Source organism: Hypanus sabinus, chromosome 16 (genome assembly GCF_030144855.1).
Source record: "Hypanus sabinus isolate sHypSab1 chromosome 16, sHypSab1.hap1, whole genome shotgun sequence".
NCBI lineage: Eukaryota > Metazoa > Chordata > Chondrichthyes > Myliobatiformes > Dasyatidae > Hypanus > Hypanus sabinus.
In genome coordinates this window covers 33,766,397-33,789,023 of record NC_082721.1, presented here as the reverse complement: position 1 = coordinate 33,789,023, position 22,627 = coordinate 33,766,397, and the positions used below count along the sequence as shown (strand labels likewise).

At 43.4% G+C, this 22,627-nt stretch overlaps 1 protein-coding gene across 2 annotated transcripts in view; it reads left to right on the top strand.

Moving 5' to 3' along the window:
* tmem259 (transmembrane protein 259) overlaps window positions 1-22,627 on the top strand; it is an 86,688-nt gene that overhangs the window by 38,252 nt on the left and 25,809 nt on the right. For both annotated transcript variants that reach the window (XM_059991529.1, XM_059991528.1), the window contains exons 2-3: window positions 9,797-10,048; window positions 21,061-21,238. In XM_059991529.1, the coding sequence (XP_059847512.1) occupies window positions 9,797-10,048; window positions 21,061-21,238 (430 nt within the window). The remainder of the gene's footprint in view (window positions 1-9,796; window positions 10,049-21,060; window positions 21,239-22,627) is intronic.

Here is a 22,627-nt window from a genome sequence, read left to right as displayed (position 1 = left end):
TTTTGAAAAGCAGAAAATACCTGCTTTTGCCAAACAATATTCCTTGAGCAAAATCCCAAAAAAATCAGAATCATAATTACTCTGAGGCGCAGTGGAGAAGCAATCAGCATGATTGTTGCATTGAGGAATGACAACAAGTTGTGAAGCTATTACTTGCATACATTGTGTAAGGCCCTGGTTCAGATTTCTACTGCTATGCTGTAGGTATTTCATTTCAGCAGTTATCTGCAAAAATAGTGTGTCCTATTGGTAAAATGTTTTGGTTTCGGCTAAGATGAGAAGCCCTGCTGATCAATTTAGGAATGTGAGTCAGCCAATCGGGATAGTGGGGAACAGTTTTCCGAAGGGCAGTCGTCTGGTTCCAGGGCTTCCGGGGCTTTTGGCGGGAGCTGTGGAGCGGGACAGCAGGGAAGATGCCACAGAATGCCATTGGATGGAGGGTCCCATTGCATGAAGTGCTTTGTGCAGATGAATGGCCCCAATACTCCTGACAGAGAACCAGTCTGTTCAAGTTGGACTTCAGGGGAAGTTTGACAATGGTGTGTGCTTTCACACGGACTGTGTGTCCAGCGCCTGAGTAAAAGGCGACTCCATTATGAGCTCCAACAGTCTTGTGCATATTGGATTGGTTTAACTGTAATAGGCCCTTTTATTTTCTTTATCCTATTAACTGTTTGATAAAGCTGAAATTTGTACATGTACTTTCTTTATGATTTTATGTGGTATATGATCTGTTGTTTCTGGCCGACTGACAATTCTGCATGGGCAGCATTTGCTCAATTTAAGGTTTGTTTAATCGGAACATCACGATATTCCTGTTCGGTTGAACCCCAAATCATATAGACCCCAGACAGATATTGTTTATGAAAGGCCCCTCACCTCTGAGTCACATGGCTGCTAGCAGAGCTAGCTAATGAGCCAAGTTTGTGTACAAGCCAGGTGAGAGGGTTACGATTGTATAATGACAAAACAGTAAATATGGCCTACTGTGTTTTAAAATCCAGGTTTTCTCTATTCCCCCAGATAGCTTGTCGTATATATAGTATAATAAGATGGCATATTATTAGCATATACTTCATTCACAAGATATATTTTAATTGAATTACAGATGTACTGTTTGCAAATTTGTCTTCACCACTTGAGAACTATCATCATACTGCCTCTTGCATTAATGAAAAGAATAAAGTCATTTCATGTGCAATTTTATATATATAAATAAAATATACTTAATGCAAATCAGTTTTTCTCTATTTATCATTTTTTTTGTACTACTGCTGTAAAGTTAACAAATTTCATAATATATGCTGGTGATATTAAATCTGATTCTGATTATACTATACATATAGCCACAGCACAATAAATTTTAAATTATCCCATTCAGACCTGAAAGTTTAATTGTTGTGGAAAATTTCTTAAACTTGTGGGATAATGTCTTTTCTGACAAGGGGATGGGTCACTCTGCCAGGGCAATGCAGGCCATTCCAGGAATGGGGAGGCATTGCTTTTGGCATCTTCTGGACGTGTTGGCATCCCATACAGTGCAATGGAAACTGCTTGATCTGCTGATCTATCTCAGGCCACCAGACAAAGCTTTCAGCCAACACTTTCATTTTGACCATGCCTAGATGACCAGCATGTATCTACTCAACACTTTAGCTCTCAGTATAACACACTCAATCCCATCAAGGGCATGGTTATCCTGGCGCTGGTAAAAATAGGGAAACTGCAGTTTTTGCTGCATGTTCCAGCCATTTTGGGTGGCCATGTAAACCTGAGACAGTGTAGGGTCTTTCCTATCTTTCCTGCTTTCCCTTTAGATCAACTCTGCTGTAATAGAGATACTTTCTGGTTTGCATTAGGGTGATTGTCTAGTGGAATGTCTTCTATTGTAAATTTTTCAGGAATTTCTGTTTCTCGGGGTAAACAGGACAATCCATCAGCATTTCCATGATTAGGTGTCCTCTTGTAATTGAGTCCTCCAAGATATAGAGCACATCACTACATTCATGCTGCTGCTGTTAGTGGAACACCCTTCTATGGATTGAAAACAGAACTAGTGGTTGATGATCGGTGATGAGGCTAAACTCTTTCCCATACAAATACTGGATGAAATGTTCTATACCCCAAATCTGACTTGAGTCCTCCCTGTCAATCTGTGCATAATTTTTTTCTGCAGTGAAGCAAAAACGATGGGGCATTCCCTTCCATCACTCGCAATATAGACAATAGGTGCAGAAGTAGACCATTCAGCTCTTCAAGCCTGCACCGCCATTCTGAGATCATGGCTGATCATCTGCTATCAATACCTGGTTCCTGCCTTGTCCCCATATCCCTTGATTCCCCTATCCATAAGATACCTATCTAGCTCCTTGAAAGCATCCAGAGAATTGGCCTCCACTGCCTTCTGAGGCAGTGCATTCCAGACCCCCACAACTCTCTGGGAGAAGAAGTTTTTCCTTAACTCTGTCCTAAATGACCTACCCCTTATTCTCAAACCATGCCCTCTGGTACTGGACTCTCCCAGCATCTGAAACATATTTCCTGCCTCTATCTTGTCCAATCCCTTAATAGTCTTATATGTTGCAATCAGATCCCCTCTCAATCTCCTTAATTCCAGCGTGTACAAGCCCAGTCTTTCTAACCTCTCTGCGTAAGGCAGTCCGGACATCCCAGGAATTAACCTCGTGAATCTATGCTGCACTTCCTCTATAGCCAGGATGTCCTTCCTTAACCCTGGAGACCAAAACTGCACACAATACTCCAGGTGTGGTCTCACCAGGACCCTGTACAAATGCAAAAGGATTTCCTTGCTCTTGTAGTCAATTCCCTTTGTAATAAAGGCCAACATTCCATTAGCCTTCTTCACTGCCTGCTGTACTTGCTCATTCACCTTCAGTGACTGATGAACAAGGACTCCTAGATCTCTTTGTATTTCTCCCTTGCCTAACTCTACACCGTTCAGATAATAATCTGCCTTCCTGTTCTTACTCCCAAAGTGGATAACATCACACTTATTCACATTAAACGTCATCTGCCAAGTATCTGCCCACTCACTCAGCCTATCCAAGTCACCCTGAATTCTCCTAACATCCTCATCACATGTCACACTGCCACCCAGCTTAGTATCATCAGCAAACTTGCTGATGTTATTCTCAATGCCTTCATCTAAATCGTTGATGTAAATCGTAAACAGCTGTGGTCCCAATACTGAGCCCTGTGGCACCCCACTAGTCACCACCTGCTATTCCGAGAAACACCCATTCACCGTTACCCTTTGCTTTCTATCTGCCAATCAGTTTTCTATCCATGTCAATATCTTCCCCCCAATGCCATGAGCTTTGATTTTACCCACCAATCTCCTATGTGGGACCTTATCAAATGCCTTCTGAAAATCGAGGTACACTACATCCAATGGATCTCCCTTGTCTAACTTCCTGGTTACATCCTCGAAAAACTCCAATAGATTAGTCAAGCATGATTTGCCCATGCTGGCTCGGCCCAATCCTATCATTGCTATTTAGATATGCCACTATTTTATCTTTAATAATGGACTCTAGCATCTTCCCCACTACTGATGTTAGGCTGACAGGACGATAGTTCTCTGTTTTCTCCCTCCCTCCTTTCTTAAAAAGTGGGATAACATTAGCCATTTTCCAATCCTCAGGAACTGATCCTGAATCTAAGGAACATTGGAAAATGATTACCAATGCATCCGCAATTTCCGGGGCCACCTCCTTTAGTACCCTTGGATGCAGACCATCTGGACCTGGGGATTTGTTAGCCTTCAGTCCCATCAGTCTACTCATCACCGTTTCCTTCCTAATGTCAATCTGTTTCATTTCCTCTGTTACCCTATGTCCTTGGCCCATCCACACATCTGGGAGATTGCTTGTGTCTTCCCTAGTGAAGACAGATCTAAAGTACTTATTAAATTCTTCTGCTATTTTTCTGTTTCCCATAACAATTTCACCCAATTCATTCTTCAAGGGCCCAACATTGTTCTTAACTATCTTCTTTCTCTTCACATACCTAAAAAAAGCTTTTGCTATCCTCCTTTATATTCCTGGCTAGCTTGCGTTTGTATCTCATTTTTTCTCCCTGTATTGCCTTTTTAGTTAAGTTCTGTTGTTCCTTAAAAATTTCCCAATCATCTGTCTTCCCATTCATCTTAGCTCTGTCATACTTACTTTTTTTTTAATGCTATGCAATCTCTGACTTCCTTTGTCAACCACTGTGGCCCCTTTCCCCCCTTTGAATCCTTCCTTCTCCAGGGGATGAACTGATTTTGCACCTTGTGCATTATTCCCAAGAATACCTGCCATTGCTGTTCCACTGTCTTTTCTGCTAGGATATCTGTCCAGTTAACTTTGGCCAGCTCCTCCCTCATGGCTCCATAGTTTCCCCTGTTCAACTGCAACACTGACACCTCTGATCTGCCCTTATCCTTCTCAAATTGCAGATAAAAACTTATCATATTATGATCACTACCTCCTAATGGCTCCTTTACTTCAAGATCGCTTATCAAATCCTGTTCATTACACAAGATGTGCCATGATTGCATCTGGGCCATCAAGCGAGGCATCACAGGCAAGCTTTACTGGACGATGTGGATCATAATGTGTGTACAGTGTCTGGTGTCACCATTTCCTTTGTCATTTGGGAGGAAACCTCACACTGCTTTGTCCATTGCCATTTCTTCCTGATTTGTCATAATGTTCAAGGGGTGGAGCACAGTGGCCAGGCTTGGCTGGAATCTGTAAGAGTAATTGACAAATCCTAAAAAGGACTGCAATTGTGACACATCCTTTGGCTTGTGGCACCCACCACTGCTTGAACTTTCAGTACACACTCTTTGTGTCCATGGTATGACCACAGTAAGTGTTCAAAGTTAAAAGTACATTAATTATCAAAGAATGTATACTATATACGACCTTGAGATTTGTCTCCTTACAGGCAGCTACAAAATAAAAGAAACCCAATAGAACCATTTAAAAAAAAACAAGGCAATCAAATGCGTAATCTACAGTTTAAAATAAAACAAATCATACACAAAATAAAAGTAAGCAAACAACATTCAAAACTGAAGTTCTCAAAATTGCGTCCACAGCTTCAGTTCAGAGCAGGTTTAAATAATTCACAGTTGTGTCATGTTCTGAGCCCATAATCTTCTAATCTTTGTAACATTTGTCTTGAGATATTGGAGATATTCTTTGTCGTCCTTACTGGTAACAATGATATCATCCAGGTAACACTGAGTGGCTGGACAGTCTTGCAGCACCTGATCCATAGCTTTCTGCCAGCGTGCAGGTACAGATAAGTCTATTTTAGAGATAGGCCCTTTGTGAGTGTTCGTGGTGAGAAATACTTTGGACTGTTCTTCAATCTCCATCTGAAAGTAGTCTTGCAAGGAGTTTCTACGTTCTCCCTGTGACTGCATGGGTTTCCTTTAGGTGCTTCAGTGTCTTCCCACGGTCAAAGATGTACCAGTTGGTAGGTTAATTAGTCATTAGTGATTGGGCTAGGGTTAAATTGGAGGCTGCTGGGTGGCACGGCTCGAAGAGCAGATAAGGCCTCCTCTGCACTGTATCTCAATAAAATATTCGCAAAACTCATTTTGGCTGGTTTGGTGAGAGCAAGCTGTATGTTTTTCCATCCAGTGCACTCATTGAAGCTGGCACTGACTTCTCATTTCTTTTATTTCATTTGCTTCAAAATACTACTGAATTCACAAAGTAGACAATATCCAGTCACCTATTGTGCAATCAAATGCGTCAATCTTTCCAATGTAGCCAGCCATTTCTGCTCTTTTTAAAATTTATGATTACAGACAGTCCTGGGTTACGAACGAGTTCCATTCCTGAGTCCGTCTTTAAGTCAGATTTGTACGTAAGTCGGAATAGGTACATCCAGTATTAGTTAGTCAAATGATTGTCTTAGTATATATTTTACCTTTCTATGCCTATAAAACACTTAAGAAATGTATATACTATATTTCAATAATTAAACCACTGCGTTGCTTATTAATAATTGTAGCTTTCATCGAGTCAGGGCTTTTCACATGCTCCATTATTCTCACTTTATCCTTTAAAATTGTTCCGATCGTTGACCAACTGTAGCCTAACGCTTTTCCAATGACTGATGGAGTTTCACCTCTTTCCGATCGCTTTATTACTTCCACCTTATTTTCAACTGTGATCATTTTCCGTCAATGGAACAGATACAGTACATACTGTACTGTATACTGCGGGTGGCAAGACCTGAGCTGCCCTGGGTCCTAACGTTCACCCGCACTGCGAAGGTTAAATGGGACAAGTGGGGACAGTGCAGACCCAAATATACTAAAATATCTTAAACATAATAGTACAGTACTGTACATAATAATAATACCGTAATAATAAAAGTAACTACATACGGCTGCATCGATATCATGCATACCGGAAGGGGCATTCATGAGGTAACATTATGATGGACCTGGTGCCGGAGAGTCAGGGTTTGATTCTGCTGCTGGAGAAGGCAGGTTTACTACTGGAGTCAATTTATTGAAGTAGGCATCAAGGGAGGCTTGTACAGAAATTTTTTTCTTCATAAATGGGATTGTAGCAGCTGAGGTTCTCGGTAACTGCACGGTAAACTTTGGTGAACCTCTCTGTATTAGGATCTTGCTCCTCTAACTTTGCCATCCCTGCTTCAGTGAGACAAAAGGCTTCAGCTAACTTTTTCGGTTCCGGAGTTCCTAGGTCACAGTCTTCTTTTTCCTCAAACGCTATCATCTGCAGCTCCCGTTCCATAAATTCTTCATTCGTCAGTTCTTCGGCATGGGAGTCAAGTAACTCTACAACATCATTTTCACTGATGTCTAACTGCAGTTCGTTACCAATATCACCCACAGCTTGCCTAGCTTCGGCGATGTCGTCAGCTGAAAATCCCTGAGAAGCATGTGCAAACTGGGGGCACAATTTAAACCACACTCCTTTCATATTTCACTGCTTCACTTCATCCCAAGAATCAACAATATTTTTGATGGCATCATAGATGTTATAATCCCTCCAGAACTCCCTTAAATTCATCAGATCATCTTGGGTAGCCTTGACTGCTTGTGAGAAGGTCTGCCATAAATAATAGGCCTTAAAGGAGGCTATGACTCCCTGATCCATTGGCTGAAGTAGCGATGTGGTGTTGGGGGGGGTGGGTAAAAATATGACTTTTACATTGGGGTGAAGATCATCTAATGTGCTTGGATGTCCAGATGCGTTGTCAAGCACAAGGAGAATCTTGAAAGGAATTTTCTTGGCCAAGCAATAACGTTCAACAGCAGGAACAAAATGGTTCAAGAACCAATCTTCAAAGATGGCATTTGTAACCCAAGCCTTTGAATTTGCCTTCCAAATAACAGGAAGAGATGCCTTAATGATATGGCGAAGTGCCCTCAGATTTAGGGAGCGATACACAAGTAAAGACTTGAGCTTGAAATCCCCGGATGCGCTACCCCCAAGCAATAATGTTAGCCTATCCTTCGATGCCTTATGCCCTGGTGCACTTTTTTCCTCTTTTGAAATGTAGGTCCTTTCAGACATTTTTTTTTCCAAAATAAGCCAGTCTCGTAAATATTTGGTCTGGCAAATAACCTCCCTCCTCAATAAATTTTTTAAAACACTTCAGGAAGATCACTCGCAGCACTTACATCTGCACTCACTACTTCACCTTGCACTTTAATATTATGCAAATTTGCCCTCACTTTGAAACGATTGAACCAACCCCTACTCGCAACAAATTCTTCATCACAAGCACCTTCACTTGCTGTACGTGCAGCTTTTAAATCTTTGAAAAGGCTTTGAGCCTTTTGTAGTAAAGTAAAAGGCTAATAGGAATATTACGCTGATTTTGATCATCTAACCAAGTTATCAATAGCCTTCCCATTTCAATAATCAAACCACTGCGTTGCTTAGTAATAATTGTAGCTTTCATCGGGGCAGGGCCTTTCACATACTCTATTATTCTCACTTGATCCTTTAAAATTGTTTCGATCGTTGACCGACCGTAGCCTAACGCTTTTCCAATGACTGACGGCGTCTCACCTCTTTCCGATCGCTTTATTATTTCCACCTTATTTTCAACCGTGATTGTTTTCCTTTTCTTTGATGCATCACCAGCATTTGCATCGGATTTAACGTCACAACGTTGTGCATGCGTTCGTTGCTATGAACCATTGTTTGGAATTTTCAATATAATAGGCTTCGTGGCAGGCCATTCATAAATACGAGTTGTTTGTAAGTCAGATGTTCGTAACTTGGGGACTGCCTATATTGTCATATAATACTCACTGATTATGAACCCATGAATTCTTTTTTTTTGCCTTTTCATTTAAACTCTCAAGTTTCACTGCACTTGTTTTTACTCGAATGTCTTGTTGTGCTTCAGCAGGTAGGTAGTCATCTCTAGTTCATTTTAAAACTTACTCATTGCCATGGTTATGTTTTCTATGGCACGTGGCCAAGTGGTTAAGGCATTGGACTAGTGATCTGAAGTTTGTGAGTTTGAGCCCCAGCGGAGACAGCATGTTGTGTCCTTCAACAAGGCACTGCTCCAGTCCACCCAGCTGAAAATGGGTACCGGCATTTCTTATCTGGGTGGGGTGGGGGAGGAGTCTCGTACACTCTGTCACTTCACGCCACAGAAACTGGCATAAGCACCAGCCTGATGAGCCTGTAATGCTGGGACAGACTTTAACTGTAACTAACTATAATGTTTTGTAACTCCAACACAAAACTAGTTGAAAACAAAAACACAGAGCTGGGCATAATGTGGCTTAGTTTCGTTTTTACTTTTAGCGAGATGTACACTTATGATGTAATGGTGTGATGATGTATGCCATTCACTTACTTTTACATATAACCTGCAATGCACTATGTAAACAATATAGAATACTTAAACAATATATTTACAATATTATTCAAATATTTCTGAAATATTAAATCACTACAAATGGGACTATAGTAGCATTCTGTGCTAAAGGTTCAGCATAGAGTAGAAGGGTTGAAGGGCCTGTTTTGTGCTGTTGTGTTACATGTCTAAAAGGATTTGATATCTATAACTTTAGTAAGAGACACATTGTTACTTGTATTCCATGATGGGGCGCTGTGGTTAGCATAGCATTTAGAATGACACATGGGTTTCCTCCAGTGCTCCAGTTTCCTCTCACAGTCCAAAGACTGTTAGTAGGTTAATTGGTCATTGTATATTGTCCTGTGATTAGGCTAGTAATAATAGGCGGGTTGCTAGGTGGCATGGTTTGTTGGGCTGGAAGGGCCTGTTCTAAATAAATATTATGCAGGAAATCCAATTCTGTATTCTAATTTAAGGACATTATTTTGTTTTATTCTTATTTTGGGACCTGGGCATTATTTGCAAGGCCAGCTTCGTAGGACTTCCCTGAATATTGTTTTCATAAAGTATTTAGGAGTCAACCACATTGACTGGTCTGGAGTTGGATAAAGGGCAATACAAAAGAAAACTTCATATTCTCAGTTGTGGTTACATTGTAATGTGGATAAGTTAGTTTTACATATACATTATATACAAAATATGTTAATATTTGTGTGTATATATACAAACACCCACACCCACCCCCCCAAAATAAATTTAAATTCACGTCTATGCATTGCGACGGAGTCATAACGCAAAGATTTTTACTCCCTCATGGTGTGGGTTAGATGTAAGATTTAAATAAATTCTACAAAAATCCTTTCATTATGTAATTTTTAAGGAAATATTAATTTTCTTTCTCTTTCTTTTCCAGGCTCTCTTTGTACTTTTTATTTTGGCTTACATTCACATTGCCTTTTCTCGTTCTCCAATCAATTGCTTGGAGCACATCCGTGAGAAGTGGCCACGGGATGGAATCCTCCGTGTAGAAATCCAACGTAATTCTACCCGTGCTCCCATTTTCCTTCAGTTCTACGAATCTGATAATTTTGCTGGCATGGTGAAAGAGCCAGCAGAAGATGAAGAAGAACTGACCGTAGAAATGTTTGACAACAGCTCTATACAGGTGTGTGATCATTGTTCAGAACATTGCAATTCAAATATAAAATATGAACAATATTTTGGTAGATTTGGTTTGCACGAAAATGTAATTTAAAGTTCTGTTATCAGAATGTTATTTGAAATGCTCATGGGCGAATACATAATTAGCATTTTGGGGAAGATTTTTGAGTCAAAAAGTGGAGAGAGCCTTAAAAAAATCTTTTCAGCATAGCTGGACTATGCTAACACTCCTACGCAATTAACATCTCAAGGTTTTAATTGAGGAGGAAAGTGTACAGTAAAAGGTATAAAGAAAGAGTGCTGGGCTAGAGTTGCGAATTATATATGCCATTGTAAACAGAAGAGATTCTGCAGATGCTAGAAATCATGAGTAACATGCAGAAACTGCTGGAGGATCTCAGCAGGTCAGGCACCATCTATAGAGGGGAATAAACAGTCAGAGTTTCAGGTCATGACCCTTCAGGACTGAAAAGGAAGGAGGAAGAAGCTAGAATAGGAAAGTGGGACAAGGGAAGGGAAGTAAGTGAAACCAGGTGAGGGGGAATGGGGAATGAAGTAGGAAGGGAGGTGATAGGTGGAAGAAGTAAAGGGCTAAAGATGAAGGAATCTGATAGTAGAGGACAGTAGACTATGGAAGAAAATAAAGGAGGCTGGGCAACTTAGGCCCCATTTATCTAAATAAAATTCATTTGTTCATCTATTATTCCTTTGCTTGAATTTTCTGGAGCTGGAGGTTCGCTGTGGTCCCTTTCTATGCAGTAGTTGGTAAGTTTGCAGATGATATGAAAATTAGTGCAGTCACATAGTGAAGAAAGTTTAAGGATACACAGAATATTGATAAGCTGGAAAGGTGAGTGGATCAGTGGCAGAAGGAACTTAATCCCAACATGCGTGAAGTGATGCACTTTGGGTGGTCAAATTCTGGTAGGACTTTTTTATACTGTATGATTCTATGAATTTGACTCAGGAATTTAGCAAAAAGCTGCCCCCAAAAATTTCCATCTTACCCCAGATCATCTCATTTCAGTTTGTTCCCAAAACTGTGGTTTTTCATGTCATGTTGGTGTGGTTAATTGCAAACAAACCTCTGAATATGCTTCTACAGATAAGAAACAAGTTTATTATCACTGTCTTATATAATGTGTGTTGTTTTGCAGCAGCAGTGTAATGCAAAGATACAAAATTACTATAAATTACTTGTTTATGTTCATACTAAAAGCATTCTGAAAAAAAAAGTGTTTTTGCAATGTGGTAATTGTCATACATGGGAAATTTCAATTATTTACATGAGCAACTCATTTAAGAAATTTTCAACTCAACTATACAGATAAGTTGAAGGCTAAAATCCAAACTACTGAAGTACTTGTAACACCTTAGCCACTTTTGCTTTCCTCCATTTTTCTAACTTGCATCTCCATTAATATTTGCATTTATTGCCTTTTTGTCTAGCTTTAAAATATTCTTCATTTCTTTGGAACATCCAATCCTGTTCCTTATTTTTAAATACATTTCTTTTAAATCCACAGAGTCTTATTATGAACCAGTTAGAAAGACATGGGATAATGAGAGTGGTCAACATTGACACTTTGAATCATTGATATTTACACTTCATGTCCTTACTGGTTGCAAAAGAGTTATTCAGGTTATTCCCAATTTACCAGATTTTTGTCTTGTGAGTTTATAAGTAAAAGCACATCAGATGTTCGTCCGGATGCTTTGCAAAGGTAATGTGGAATTTTGTCTTTGCTGCAGTGACTATTAAGTATTCTTTACTAGAAACGGAACAGGTTCTCAATGCAAAAAGACAACTGTACGCTATCACTCTATCCATAGCTTTTAAAAACAATACTTGACAGTGAATTGTTTCTTTTAAATTCAGCTTGAGATGCTTTCTTCCTTTGATTATTAAAATATCTTTAGACAAATGCATTAACCCTTGGTTTCCATAATGATTATACTTGTACATGCAAAGTCTTTTATTGCTTAGGTGTCTACTTTTCAATTCCCAATTCTCACTCCAACACTTGGTAATCATTGACTCCTAATTATTCAATGTTGGAGCAAAGCATTCTTTTTTCTCCTATAATCGCTCATAAAAGCAGGCAGTGTGGAAGGGGAAGAAACTGAGAGGTTTTATGCCACTTTGGCCCAGGACTGAAGAAATGAAGCTCTTTTCAAAGGATAACATTGGTCCTGGGACAGGAACCAAAACCAGACATTGGTGTAGCTTCAGCTTGATAAAGGGCTTGAATTTGTGTATAGAAAATCTTTTTCTATTTAGTGTACTGAATTGAGATACCCGAGCAAGATGACATGTGACCTAAGATGGTGTCTATGCCAAGAAGAATCTGTTTTGTTTGCAGTCTTATCAAATGCAAAGTGAATTTTTTGCTTCAGTTAAAACATCAGTCCCTGATTGGTTAAAAAGTTAAAACTCTAATCTTTAATTCAAATTTTGCTGCCAAGACTGATATGCAAGCTTAGAGGATAGAACATCACTGAACTTTGGCCCATGGCGTTGTGCTGAACTTTAAGCTGACTTTTATCATCAATCTAACCCTTCCCTTCCACAAAGCAAGCCAGTTTTCTATCGTCCATGTGCCTATGTAAGAGTCTCTTAAATGTCCATTATGTATTTGCCTCTACCACCAACCCTGGCAGCATGTACCCACTACTCTTTTTTTTAAAAAGGAACTTGCCTCTGGTACTCCCCTCTACTCTTCTTCAAATGACCTTAAAATTATGCCCACTTGTTTTAGCCATTTCTGGCTTCGGAAAATGTCTATCATCATCTTGTACACCTCTTTTGGGTCACCTGTAATCCTCCTATGCTCTAAAGAGAAAAACCTATCTCACTCAACCCATCTCCATAAGACATGCTCTCTAAAGCTTCCACATCTTTCTAAAATAAGGTGACCTGAATTGAACACAAACACAACATTCTAAGTGGTGTTACCAGGGTTTTATTGAGCTGCAACACTACTTCATGGCTTTTGAACTCAATCCCTTGACTAATGAAAGCCAGCACACTATACGTCTTTCTTACAACCCTATCAAGTTATGTGGCAACTTTGAGGGATCTATGAATGTGGACCCCAAGATCCCTCTTTCTCCACACTGCCATTACCCTGTATTCTGCCTTTCCAATTTTACTTCTTAAAGTGAATCTGTTCACACGTTTCCAGATTGAACTCCATCTGCCACTTATTAGCCCAACTCTGCATCCTATCAATGTCCCCTTGTAACCATAGACAACTTTCAGCACTATCCACAAAACCACCAACCTTTGTGTCATCTGCAAACTTACTAACCCACCCATCCAATTCTTCATTCAAATCATTTATAAAAATCACTAAGAGCAGGTTCCCCAGAATAAATCCTTGTGGAACATCACTGGTCACGGAACTACAGGCAGAATACACTCCATCTACAACCACCACCTGCCTTCTATGGGGCTAATTATGAAACCATACAATCAAATTTTCCTGGATCCCATACCTCCTGACTCTCTGAAAGAGCCTTCCATGAGGAATCTTATCAAACACCTTCATAAAGTCCATACTGTAAGCATCACAACCAGTGCTCTACCTTTATCAATGTGTTTTGTCACATCCTCAAAGAATTTAGTCAAACTCATTCATCAGATCATGCTTCTCCAAATGTTCGTGAATCCTGTTTCTAAGAAACTTCTCCAATAATTTGCCTAGCACTGAAGTAAGACTCACTGGCCTATAATTCCCAGGGTTATCTGTGCTCACTTCGTTGAAAAAGGAAATAACATTTGCTACCTTCTGTGATACTATTTGATACTATTTCTGTGGCCAGTAAAGATGCAAAGATCACTGCCAAATGTGCAGCAATCTCTACCCTCACTTCTTGTAGTACCCTGGGATCTATCCCATCTGGCCCCAAGGATTTGCCTATCCTAATGTTTTTCAAAAGTTCTAGCACATCTTCTTTGACATGTTCTAGCATACCAGATTGTTTTACACAGTCCTCAGAAACATCAGGTGAAGACCGAAGTAAAGTATTCATTAAAGACCTCTACCTCCTTGCACTCTGGGCAGATGTTACCTTTTCTCTCCTAATTGGCCCTATCCTCACACTGGTCAACCTCCTGGTCTTCACATATGTATAGATTGCCTTAAGGTTTTCCTTAATTGTACTCACAAAGCCTTCTCATTCCTCCTAGCTCTGCAGTGTACATTCTTAAGTTTGTTTCTGGCCACCTTGTAATCCTAGAGCCCTGTCTGCTTCCTAACTTTAAGTAAGCTTCTTTCTTCCTCTTGACTAGATGTTCCACATCTCATATCAACCATGGTTCCACCCTACCATCTTTTCTGTACCTCAGTGGGCCAAACCTGTAAAGGTCCGAAGCAAGTACTCAGTAAACAGCCTCCATATTTCCATTGTGCAAGCTTCTGTTTAAAATCTTAAATGTTTTAGAAATACTAACTTCCCCACATTTTTTTTAATAGTGATCAAGTACATGGAGGAATGTACTTTGCTTTAAATTTAAACAATTTAGGTCTCAATACTAAAATGTGCCTCAAGGATTTTAAGAAAGGACAAAGACAAGGTGAACAACTTTCATGAATGGACTAAACACAAGTAACAGGCAAGACATACTTCAAATAGAAGTGCTATGTAATTGGATATACTTCTGCACAATCTGAATGTAGATTCTCTTTATTTTGCATGTTTTTATTTAGTAGGATCATACAATTGTTATAGTGCTAGAGGAAGCCATTCAGCCCATTATTCTATACTGGTTCCAATTAAGTAACTCAACAGGTACTAATTGTGATACCATTGCTCTTAATTAATACAGTACTGTAGCGGTGTGCTACACGCAGCGCTAAAATTACGACACGGAGTCGGTAACTGCAGTCGAAGGAAAAAACTTTATTCGAAAACTTCAGCCTCACTTTTAAGCCTCTGTCAACCGGCCCCCCATGGCGCAGAGGCTCCAAAGCTCTGTGCTCGCAAACCCCCGTAGGCTATCTAATTGTGAGTCGGTTCGGATACGCTAGGAAATGGGGCGCCACATAACCCCCCCCCCAGAACCGGCGATACACCCCCCAATGTCCACAGTCTGGGCCAGAACCTGCTTGGGAGGTCGGCCTCTGCGCCGAGGCGCCGGAAACTTGGCCGGTTGCGCCAGGTCCACATGGGCCGGCTTGAGGCGGTCCACCGTGAAAACCTCCTCCTTCCCCCCAACGTCCAGCACGAACGTGGACCCGTTGTTCCGGAGCACCATAAACGGCCCCTCGTATGGCCGCTGCAGCGGTGGCTGATGCCCGCCCCTTCGTACAAACACAAACTTACAGTTCTGTAGGTCTTTGGGTACGCAGGTCTGGTGCCGCCCATGCTGTGAAGTGGGTATGGGGGCCAGGTTACCGAGCTCGCGAAGTCTGCCCAGGACTGCTGCGGGTTCTTCCTCTTGCCCCCTTGGGGCTGGTAGGAACTCCCCGGGGACGACCAGGGGCGCGCCGAATACCAACTCGGCCAACGAGGCGTGCAGGTCGTCCTTGGGCGCTGTGCGTATGCCGAGTAGGACCCAGGGAAGCTCGTCCGCCCAGTTGGCTCCTCGCAGGCGGGCCATGAGGGCCGACTTCAGGTGACGGTGGAAACGCTCCACTAGCCCGTTCGACTGTGGGTGGTAGGCAGTTGTGTGGTGCAGCTGAGTCCCCAAAAGGCTGGCCATAGCTGACCACAGGCTGGAGGTGAACTGGGCGCCTCTGTCGGAGGTAATGTGGGCTGGTACACCAAAGCGAGATATCCAGGTGGCGATCAGGGCTCGGGCGCAAGATTCGGAGGTGGTGTCAGTGAGCGGGACCGCCTCTGGCCATCTTGTGAACCGGTCCACGATAGTCAGGAGGTAACGCGCTCCGCGCGACACTGGCAGGGGGCCCACGATATCCACATGAATGTGGTCGAAATGCCGGTGGGTGGGATGGAACTGCTGCGGTGGGGCTTTGGTGTGCCGCTGCACCTTGGCCGTCTGGCAGTGCATGCACGTTCTGGCCCATTCACTGACCTGTTTGCAGAGTCCATGCCAAACGAACCTGCTGGAAACCATCCGGACAGTTGTCCGGATGGAGGGATGCGCCAAGTTATGAATGGAGTCGAAAACGCGGCGCCGCCATGCTGTCGGGACGACCGGACGGGGCTGGCCGGTGGCGACGTCACAGAGTAGGGTCCTCTCACCCGGGCCCACGGGGAGGTCCTGGAGCTGCAGACCGGAGACTGCGGTCCTGTAACTCGGAATCTCCTCATCCGCCTGCTGCGCCTCTGCCAGCGCCTCAAAGTCTACCCCTTGGGAAAGGGCATGAACGGTAGGGCGAGAGAGCGCATCCGCCACGACATTGTCCTTACCCGAGACGTGCCGGACATCCGTCGTGTATTCAGAGATGTAGGACAGGTGGCGTTGCTGGCAGGATGACCAGGGGTCGGATGCTTTCGTAAACGCAAAGGTAAGCGGTTTGTGGTCCGTGAACGCGGTGAAGGGCCGACCTTCTAGGAAGTACCTGAAATGCCGGATTGCCAGGTAGAGCGCCAACAGTTCCCGGTCGAAAGCACTGTACTTAAGCTCGGGTGGTCGCAGGTGTTTGCTGAAAAACGCCAGGGGTTGCCAGCGACCTGCGATGAGTTGCTCCAGCACCCCACCGACTGCCGTGTTGGATGCATCCACTGTGAGGGCGGTAGGGGTGTCCATTCTGGGATGTACTAGCATTGCGGCGTCCGCCAAAGCTTCCTTCGTTTGAACGAAAGCGGCGGCGGACTCCTCGTCCCAGGTAATGTCCTTGCTCGGACCCGACATCAGGGCGAACAGGGGGCGCATGATCCGGGTAGCTGAAGGGAGGAAGCGGCGGTAGAAATTGACCATCCCTACGAATTCCTGAAGGCCTTTGATCGTGGTGGGTCGGGGGAAGTGGCGGACCGCATCTACCTTAGCGGGCAGAGGGGTTGCCCCGTCTTTAGTAATTCTGTGGCCCAGGAAGTCAATGGTATCGAGTCCGAACTGGCATTTGGCAGGGTTGATTGTAAGACCGTACTCACTCAGTCGGGCGCAGAGTTGACGGAGGTGGGATAGATGCTCCTGACGACTGCCGCTGGCTATGAGGATGTCATCCAAATAGATGAACGCGAAGTCCAGGTCCCGTCCCACCGCGTCCATTAACCGCTGGAACGTCTGTGCGGCATTCTTCAGGCCGAACGGCATGCGGAGGAACTCGAAAAGGCCGAATGGGGTGATGAGAGCCGTTTTGGGGACGTTGTCAGGATGCATCGGGATTTGATGGTATCCCCGGACGAGATCTACCTTGGAGAAGATCCGTGCGCCGTGCAGGTTTGCCGCAAAGTCCTGAATGTGCGGCACAGGGTAGCGGTCCGGTGTGGTAGCCTCGTTCAGCCTGCGGTAGTCGCCGCACGGTCTCCAGCCCCCCGTCGCTTTGGGCACCATGTGCAGGGGGGAAGCCCATGGGCTGTCGGACCGCCGGATGATCCCCAATTCCTCCATCCTCTGGAACTCCTCCTTCGCCAGTCGGAGCTTGTCCGGGGGAAGCCGCCGAGCACGGGCATGGAGGGGTGGTCCCTGGGTCGGGATGTGGTGCTGTACGCCGTGCCTGGGCATGGCTGCTGTGAACTGCGGTGCCAGAACCGATGGGAACTCCGCCAGGATCCTGGTGAAGTCGTTGTCGGACAGCGTGATGGAGCCGAGGTGAGGGGCTGGCAACTGGGCTGCAACCAGGGAGAATGTCTGAAAGGTCTCGGCGTGTACCAGTCTCTTCCTGGGCAGGTCGACCAGCAGGCTGTGAGCCCGCAAAAAATCCACACCCAGAAGCGGTTGGGCTACGGCAGCCAGTGTGAAGTCCCACGTGAACTGGCTGGAGCCGAACAGTAGCTGCACCTGGCGGGTGCCATAGGTCCTTACAGTGCTGCCATTCACGGCCCTCAGGGGGGGACCCGGTGCCCTGCTGCGGGTGTCGTAACTCGTCGGAGGTAAAACGCTGATCTCAGCCCCAGTATCGACCAAAAACTGGTGTCCCGACCTTCTATCCCACACATACAGGAGGCTATCCCGATGGCCAGCCGCCGTAGCCATCAGCGGCGGCTGGCCCTGGCGTTTCCCGGGAACTCGCAGGGCGGGCGACAACGGCGGGCTTCTGCACCCCACCGCTGGTGGTAGAAGCACCAGTGTTCATTGGGCCGGGGGTTGGCGGGCTCTGCGGCCGGGCCTGGACTGGTTTGCTGCCGGGAGCGGGGCTGGGAGATCCGTGCGATGGACGCCCCGCTCACCTTTTTGGCGTTCCACAGCAAGTCCGCCCGGGCTGCCACCTTCCGGGGGTCACTGAAATCCGCGTCGGACAGCAGCAGGCAGATGTCCTCGGGCAGCTGCTCCAGGAATGCCTGCTCAAACATGAGGCAGGGTGTGTGTTCGTCGGTGAGAGACAACATCTCATTCATTAAAGCCGATGGAGGTCTGTCGCCCAAGCCATCCAGGTGCAGTAAACGGGCAGCCCGCTCGCGCCGTGAGAGTCCGAAAGTCCTGAGGAGCAGGGCTTTGAATTCCGTGTACTTGCCGTCTGCCGGGGGCGACTGTACGAACTCCGCGACCTGGGCCGCTGTGTCCTGGTCGAGGGAGCTCACCACGTAGTAGTAGCGGGTGTCTTCTGAGGTGATCTGGCGAACGTGGAATTGGGCTTCGGCTTGCTGGAACCATAGGTTCGGGCGCTGTGTCCAGAAACCCGGCAGTTTCAACGAAAGTGCATGAACAGAGGCGGTGTCGGTCATTTCTGGTCCAAAAATCATTTGGACCGTCGGGGTCACCAATTGTAGCGGTGTGCTACACGCAGCGCTAAAATTATGACACGGAGTCGGTAACTGCAGTCGAAGGAAAAAACTTTATTCGAAAACTTCAGCCTCACTTTTAAGCCTCTGTCAACCGGCCCCCCATGGCGCAGAGGCTCCAAAGCTCTGTGCTCGCAAACCCCCGTAGGCTATCTAATTGTGAGTCAGTTCGGATACGCTAGGAAATGGGGCGCCACAGTACTCTTTTTTACGACTCCAAAGTTTATTACCTTGGGTTTAAATTCCATTTGACCCTGCCCATCTCCTTCCCTAAAGTCTATAATTCACTATGTATGGTTAATCATAGGGAAATTATTATATTTTTAGCAAATTTAATCAGGCGTTTAAGTTTGGGTTATTAAAATACTCAAAAAAAGTAAGAGGCCTGGCAGTATTTGGCAGAATGTTTAAGTTTTTGTTATAATTAAATTAGCATAATGAGAATGTAGAAGTAATATAGCATCTTTGAACTTTTCATTCTGAGTCTCTAAAAAACTTAGAATAAAAAAATCATTACATATGAGGAGGAACACATGCAGGAGCATGGATGCAAAGTTAGTTAATCAGACATCCCACCCTGCAAAAACTCATTTCAGGGAGGTAGCACCTGCGCCCGCCCCCCCCCCCCCCCCCAGCCCCATATCCCCCCCTCGGTCAACCTCCAAGGGTGTATGTAATACTTTGTTTAGTGATTTTGTCTAATCTGTAAACCAAGTTGGGTATATGCAGAAAATGTGACATTAAAATATGTCCTTACATTATCTTGGAGTTGATTTTTATTCTATTACAACTTCAAAAAAGTCTATAGGGAGTTTGGCCTCATCACGTAGAATGTCAGTAGAGTAGCTCCTCAGCAGCTAGCCAGCTAGTTTAAATAATGTTAGTTATGCTAATGAACGAATGACACCTGTTAAACTCACCTCAACATATCCATGGGCAATAGAAAGTCACTGTTGCAAACAGTGTAGCAAGCAACACTGTCATTATTTTTGACCCCTATTAGGCAAGAGTACACTTTAGTGTAGTCTGGGGTGAAGTATGTTTTATATTTTCTTTTTTTTGGAACACTCTGCCATGGCACAGCAGGACACTAAGCTGAACTGATGGACAAGAGAGAGAGGTTGACTGTTAAGCCCGCCCACAGAGAAAACTGATAGGTCTACTTAGCATGAAGAGAGACCAATCAGGATCCTCCCCCTCCCACTCCCCTCCCCCTCCTCCACCTACTCCTCCTCCTCCTCCTCTCCCTCTCAAAAATCGATTTCCGGGATATTGTATATAATTTGCGGGCATCAGGGAGCCACTATCAATATGCAGGAGACTCCTGGAACTTCTGAGAGAGGTGGGAGGTCTGGTTAATGGCCTATAAGGAAAATTACTTTAATTTTTTGTATGTTCTTATAAGCTCTGGGTATTTGCATATACATCTGCATGCAAAAGAGACACTTCATATGTGATAAACCACATTTATTAGAACTATTATTAGAACTAGCACAAATGCAATACATTTAGAAAAGCAAATGTCTACACTAGTAGCAATATAGAAATCAAAATAATACTTAACATCCACTAAACAAGCTGATCTCTGCAATGTCGGAGGGGAGCCACTGATCTAACAATCTTTCACGCAGTCTCTCTCTCTCTCCCTCTCCCTCTCCCCCTCCCCCTCCCCCTCCCTCCCTCCCTCTCCCTCCCTCCCCCGAGTCCAACTCTGGCTCAATTTACTCTTCCCTAAGACTGCAGAGCTTCAGGAAAAGGGCTTCTGTGGATTGTTTGGCTTATTGTGGCTGAGGTTTGGGGATGGATGTACGTAATTGGATAAATTCTAGCTGTAGTATAGGAGGACTAAATTAAAAACATACTTGCACAATCTCAAATATACTCACATAACCATAATAAATGCAATTCCATTCAGTGTTTTGCAAACTAGAATGGTGCTGACACCTGAAAACTGTGTCATCAATAAATAACGATAATCTATTCCCCAAAGTAGTTTTCTTGTGGGTCAGAATTGATGATTTCCAACTCTTCCCTTATCCCTCCAAATTCTTAACCGAGTTTTCTTTTTCAGGTGCTACTAACCTGCAATGCAATTTATGCACGTCTCTATTATTTTTTGTAGCAAATTTATGGTGACTTTCTTTTGCCTTCTCCTTTTCGCAGTTTGAGCTGGACATAGAGCCTAAAGTGTTCTTAAAGCCTTCACTTGGAAATAAAGCCGACGTCGTGACACAGGTGGTACAAAATGATAGCCAGGGGCTTTCATTCACAGAGGCACCTAGTAAAGGCATGCAGCCTCTCCAGGAAACAGTCTCTGAGTTTGAGATGCTGACAAGAGCAGGTAAAATTTTAGTGATTCAGAGCATAGCTGTTTTATTCCCTTTCCAACCTGCTTTCAGGTTTATTTGAAATTTTCTCTTGCAGAGCCCCCACTGCATGAGATCAGAGATAGATCTTATTGTTAGCAAAGCTTTCACTTTGGTATTGTAATCCCTGATAATGTATTGTTCTTTGAGCTAAGAAGAAAACTGCCTCACATTGGTATGTGAACAAACTATTTAAAAAGTGCTATGGAAAATGTTGTTGCTTTTAAAAAAAAATGCTAGCTCAGAGTTCATTACTTGCTTGTCAATGTGAAACCAGCATAATTGGTTACAGTGGGTACGATATACAAATTACACTGTAGTTACTCGTTTCCCAAAAACATGACCTCTACTACCAAGAAGGACAAGGGTAAAAGATGCATTAGGAAATCATCAACTGCAAAATCACCTCCAATTCGCAACCCACCCTGAAAATGTGTTGCCTCCTTTTCTTCGCCAGTAAGTCTAAATGCTGGAATTCCTTTCCTAATAGTATTGAGAACGATCTTTACCCAGAATGCGTAGCACATCTGCTCATGCAATTCAAGGTATCGTACTACCTTGGGAATAATTAGGGATGAAAAATGGATGCAGGCTTACCAGTGAAGCCCAGATCCAGAAAAAAAAACACAGACAAAAAAAAATAATTTTCAGACTTTCAAAGCCTCTGTTCTGAAAATGAGTTTGTTTCCCTTCTCCCCCCCCCCCCACAGTATAATCCGTCAGAAAATAGGCTCTGAACAGATTTGTGAAAAAATAATTGATGAAAAAAATAGCATCTAAGCTACAATATCAGTTGGAATATTTGTTGGGAACTGAGTGAAAGTTCATTTCTGGTCATGATCATTTTTAATGTGCATAATAGCACTAGAGCTTTAAGCAAATAACTCAGTAAAGAAATTAAAATGCCTCTACCCATTAACCATTAAAGTTATCATTTGAAAGGATACTAACCAAATTCATGACAAGCAAGCTCATTAGCAGGAGTTATTTCTCAAGCAGTTGATGAAATTCCATGAGTAATTGCATTTTGTACTCATAAACATCTTGTTATTTACTGTGAAAATATGGAATACTTTCTCAATGGCATAATAAAGAAGAAATGATCCACTTTTATGAGTGAATAATTTAGTAAAAGTTCTGAGTTTTCTTTTATTCTAAATACAGGTTGTGATAAAAAGAGTCTGAATTTTTAAGGTATATTTACTTTAAGTGGGCTTTGCCTGGTTTCTCTATTTCTAATATGCAAATCTGTAGTGGCATCAGCACTAGTGATACTGAGGGGAGCAGAATATGTTTATTATGTTGCTTTAATATGTGACAATGCCATTCATCTGGTACAAGTTGTAGGGACAGATTTTAGGATG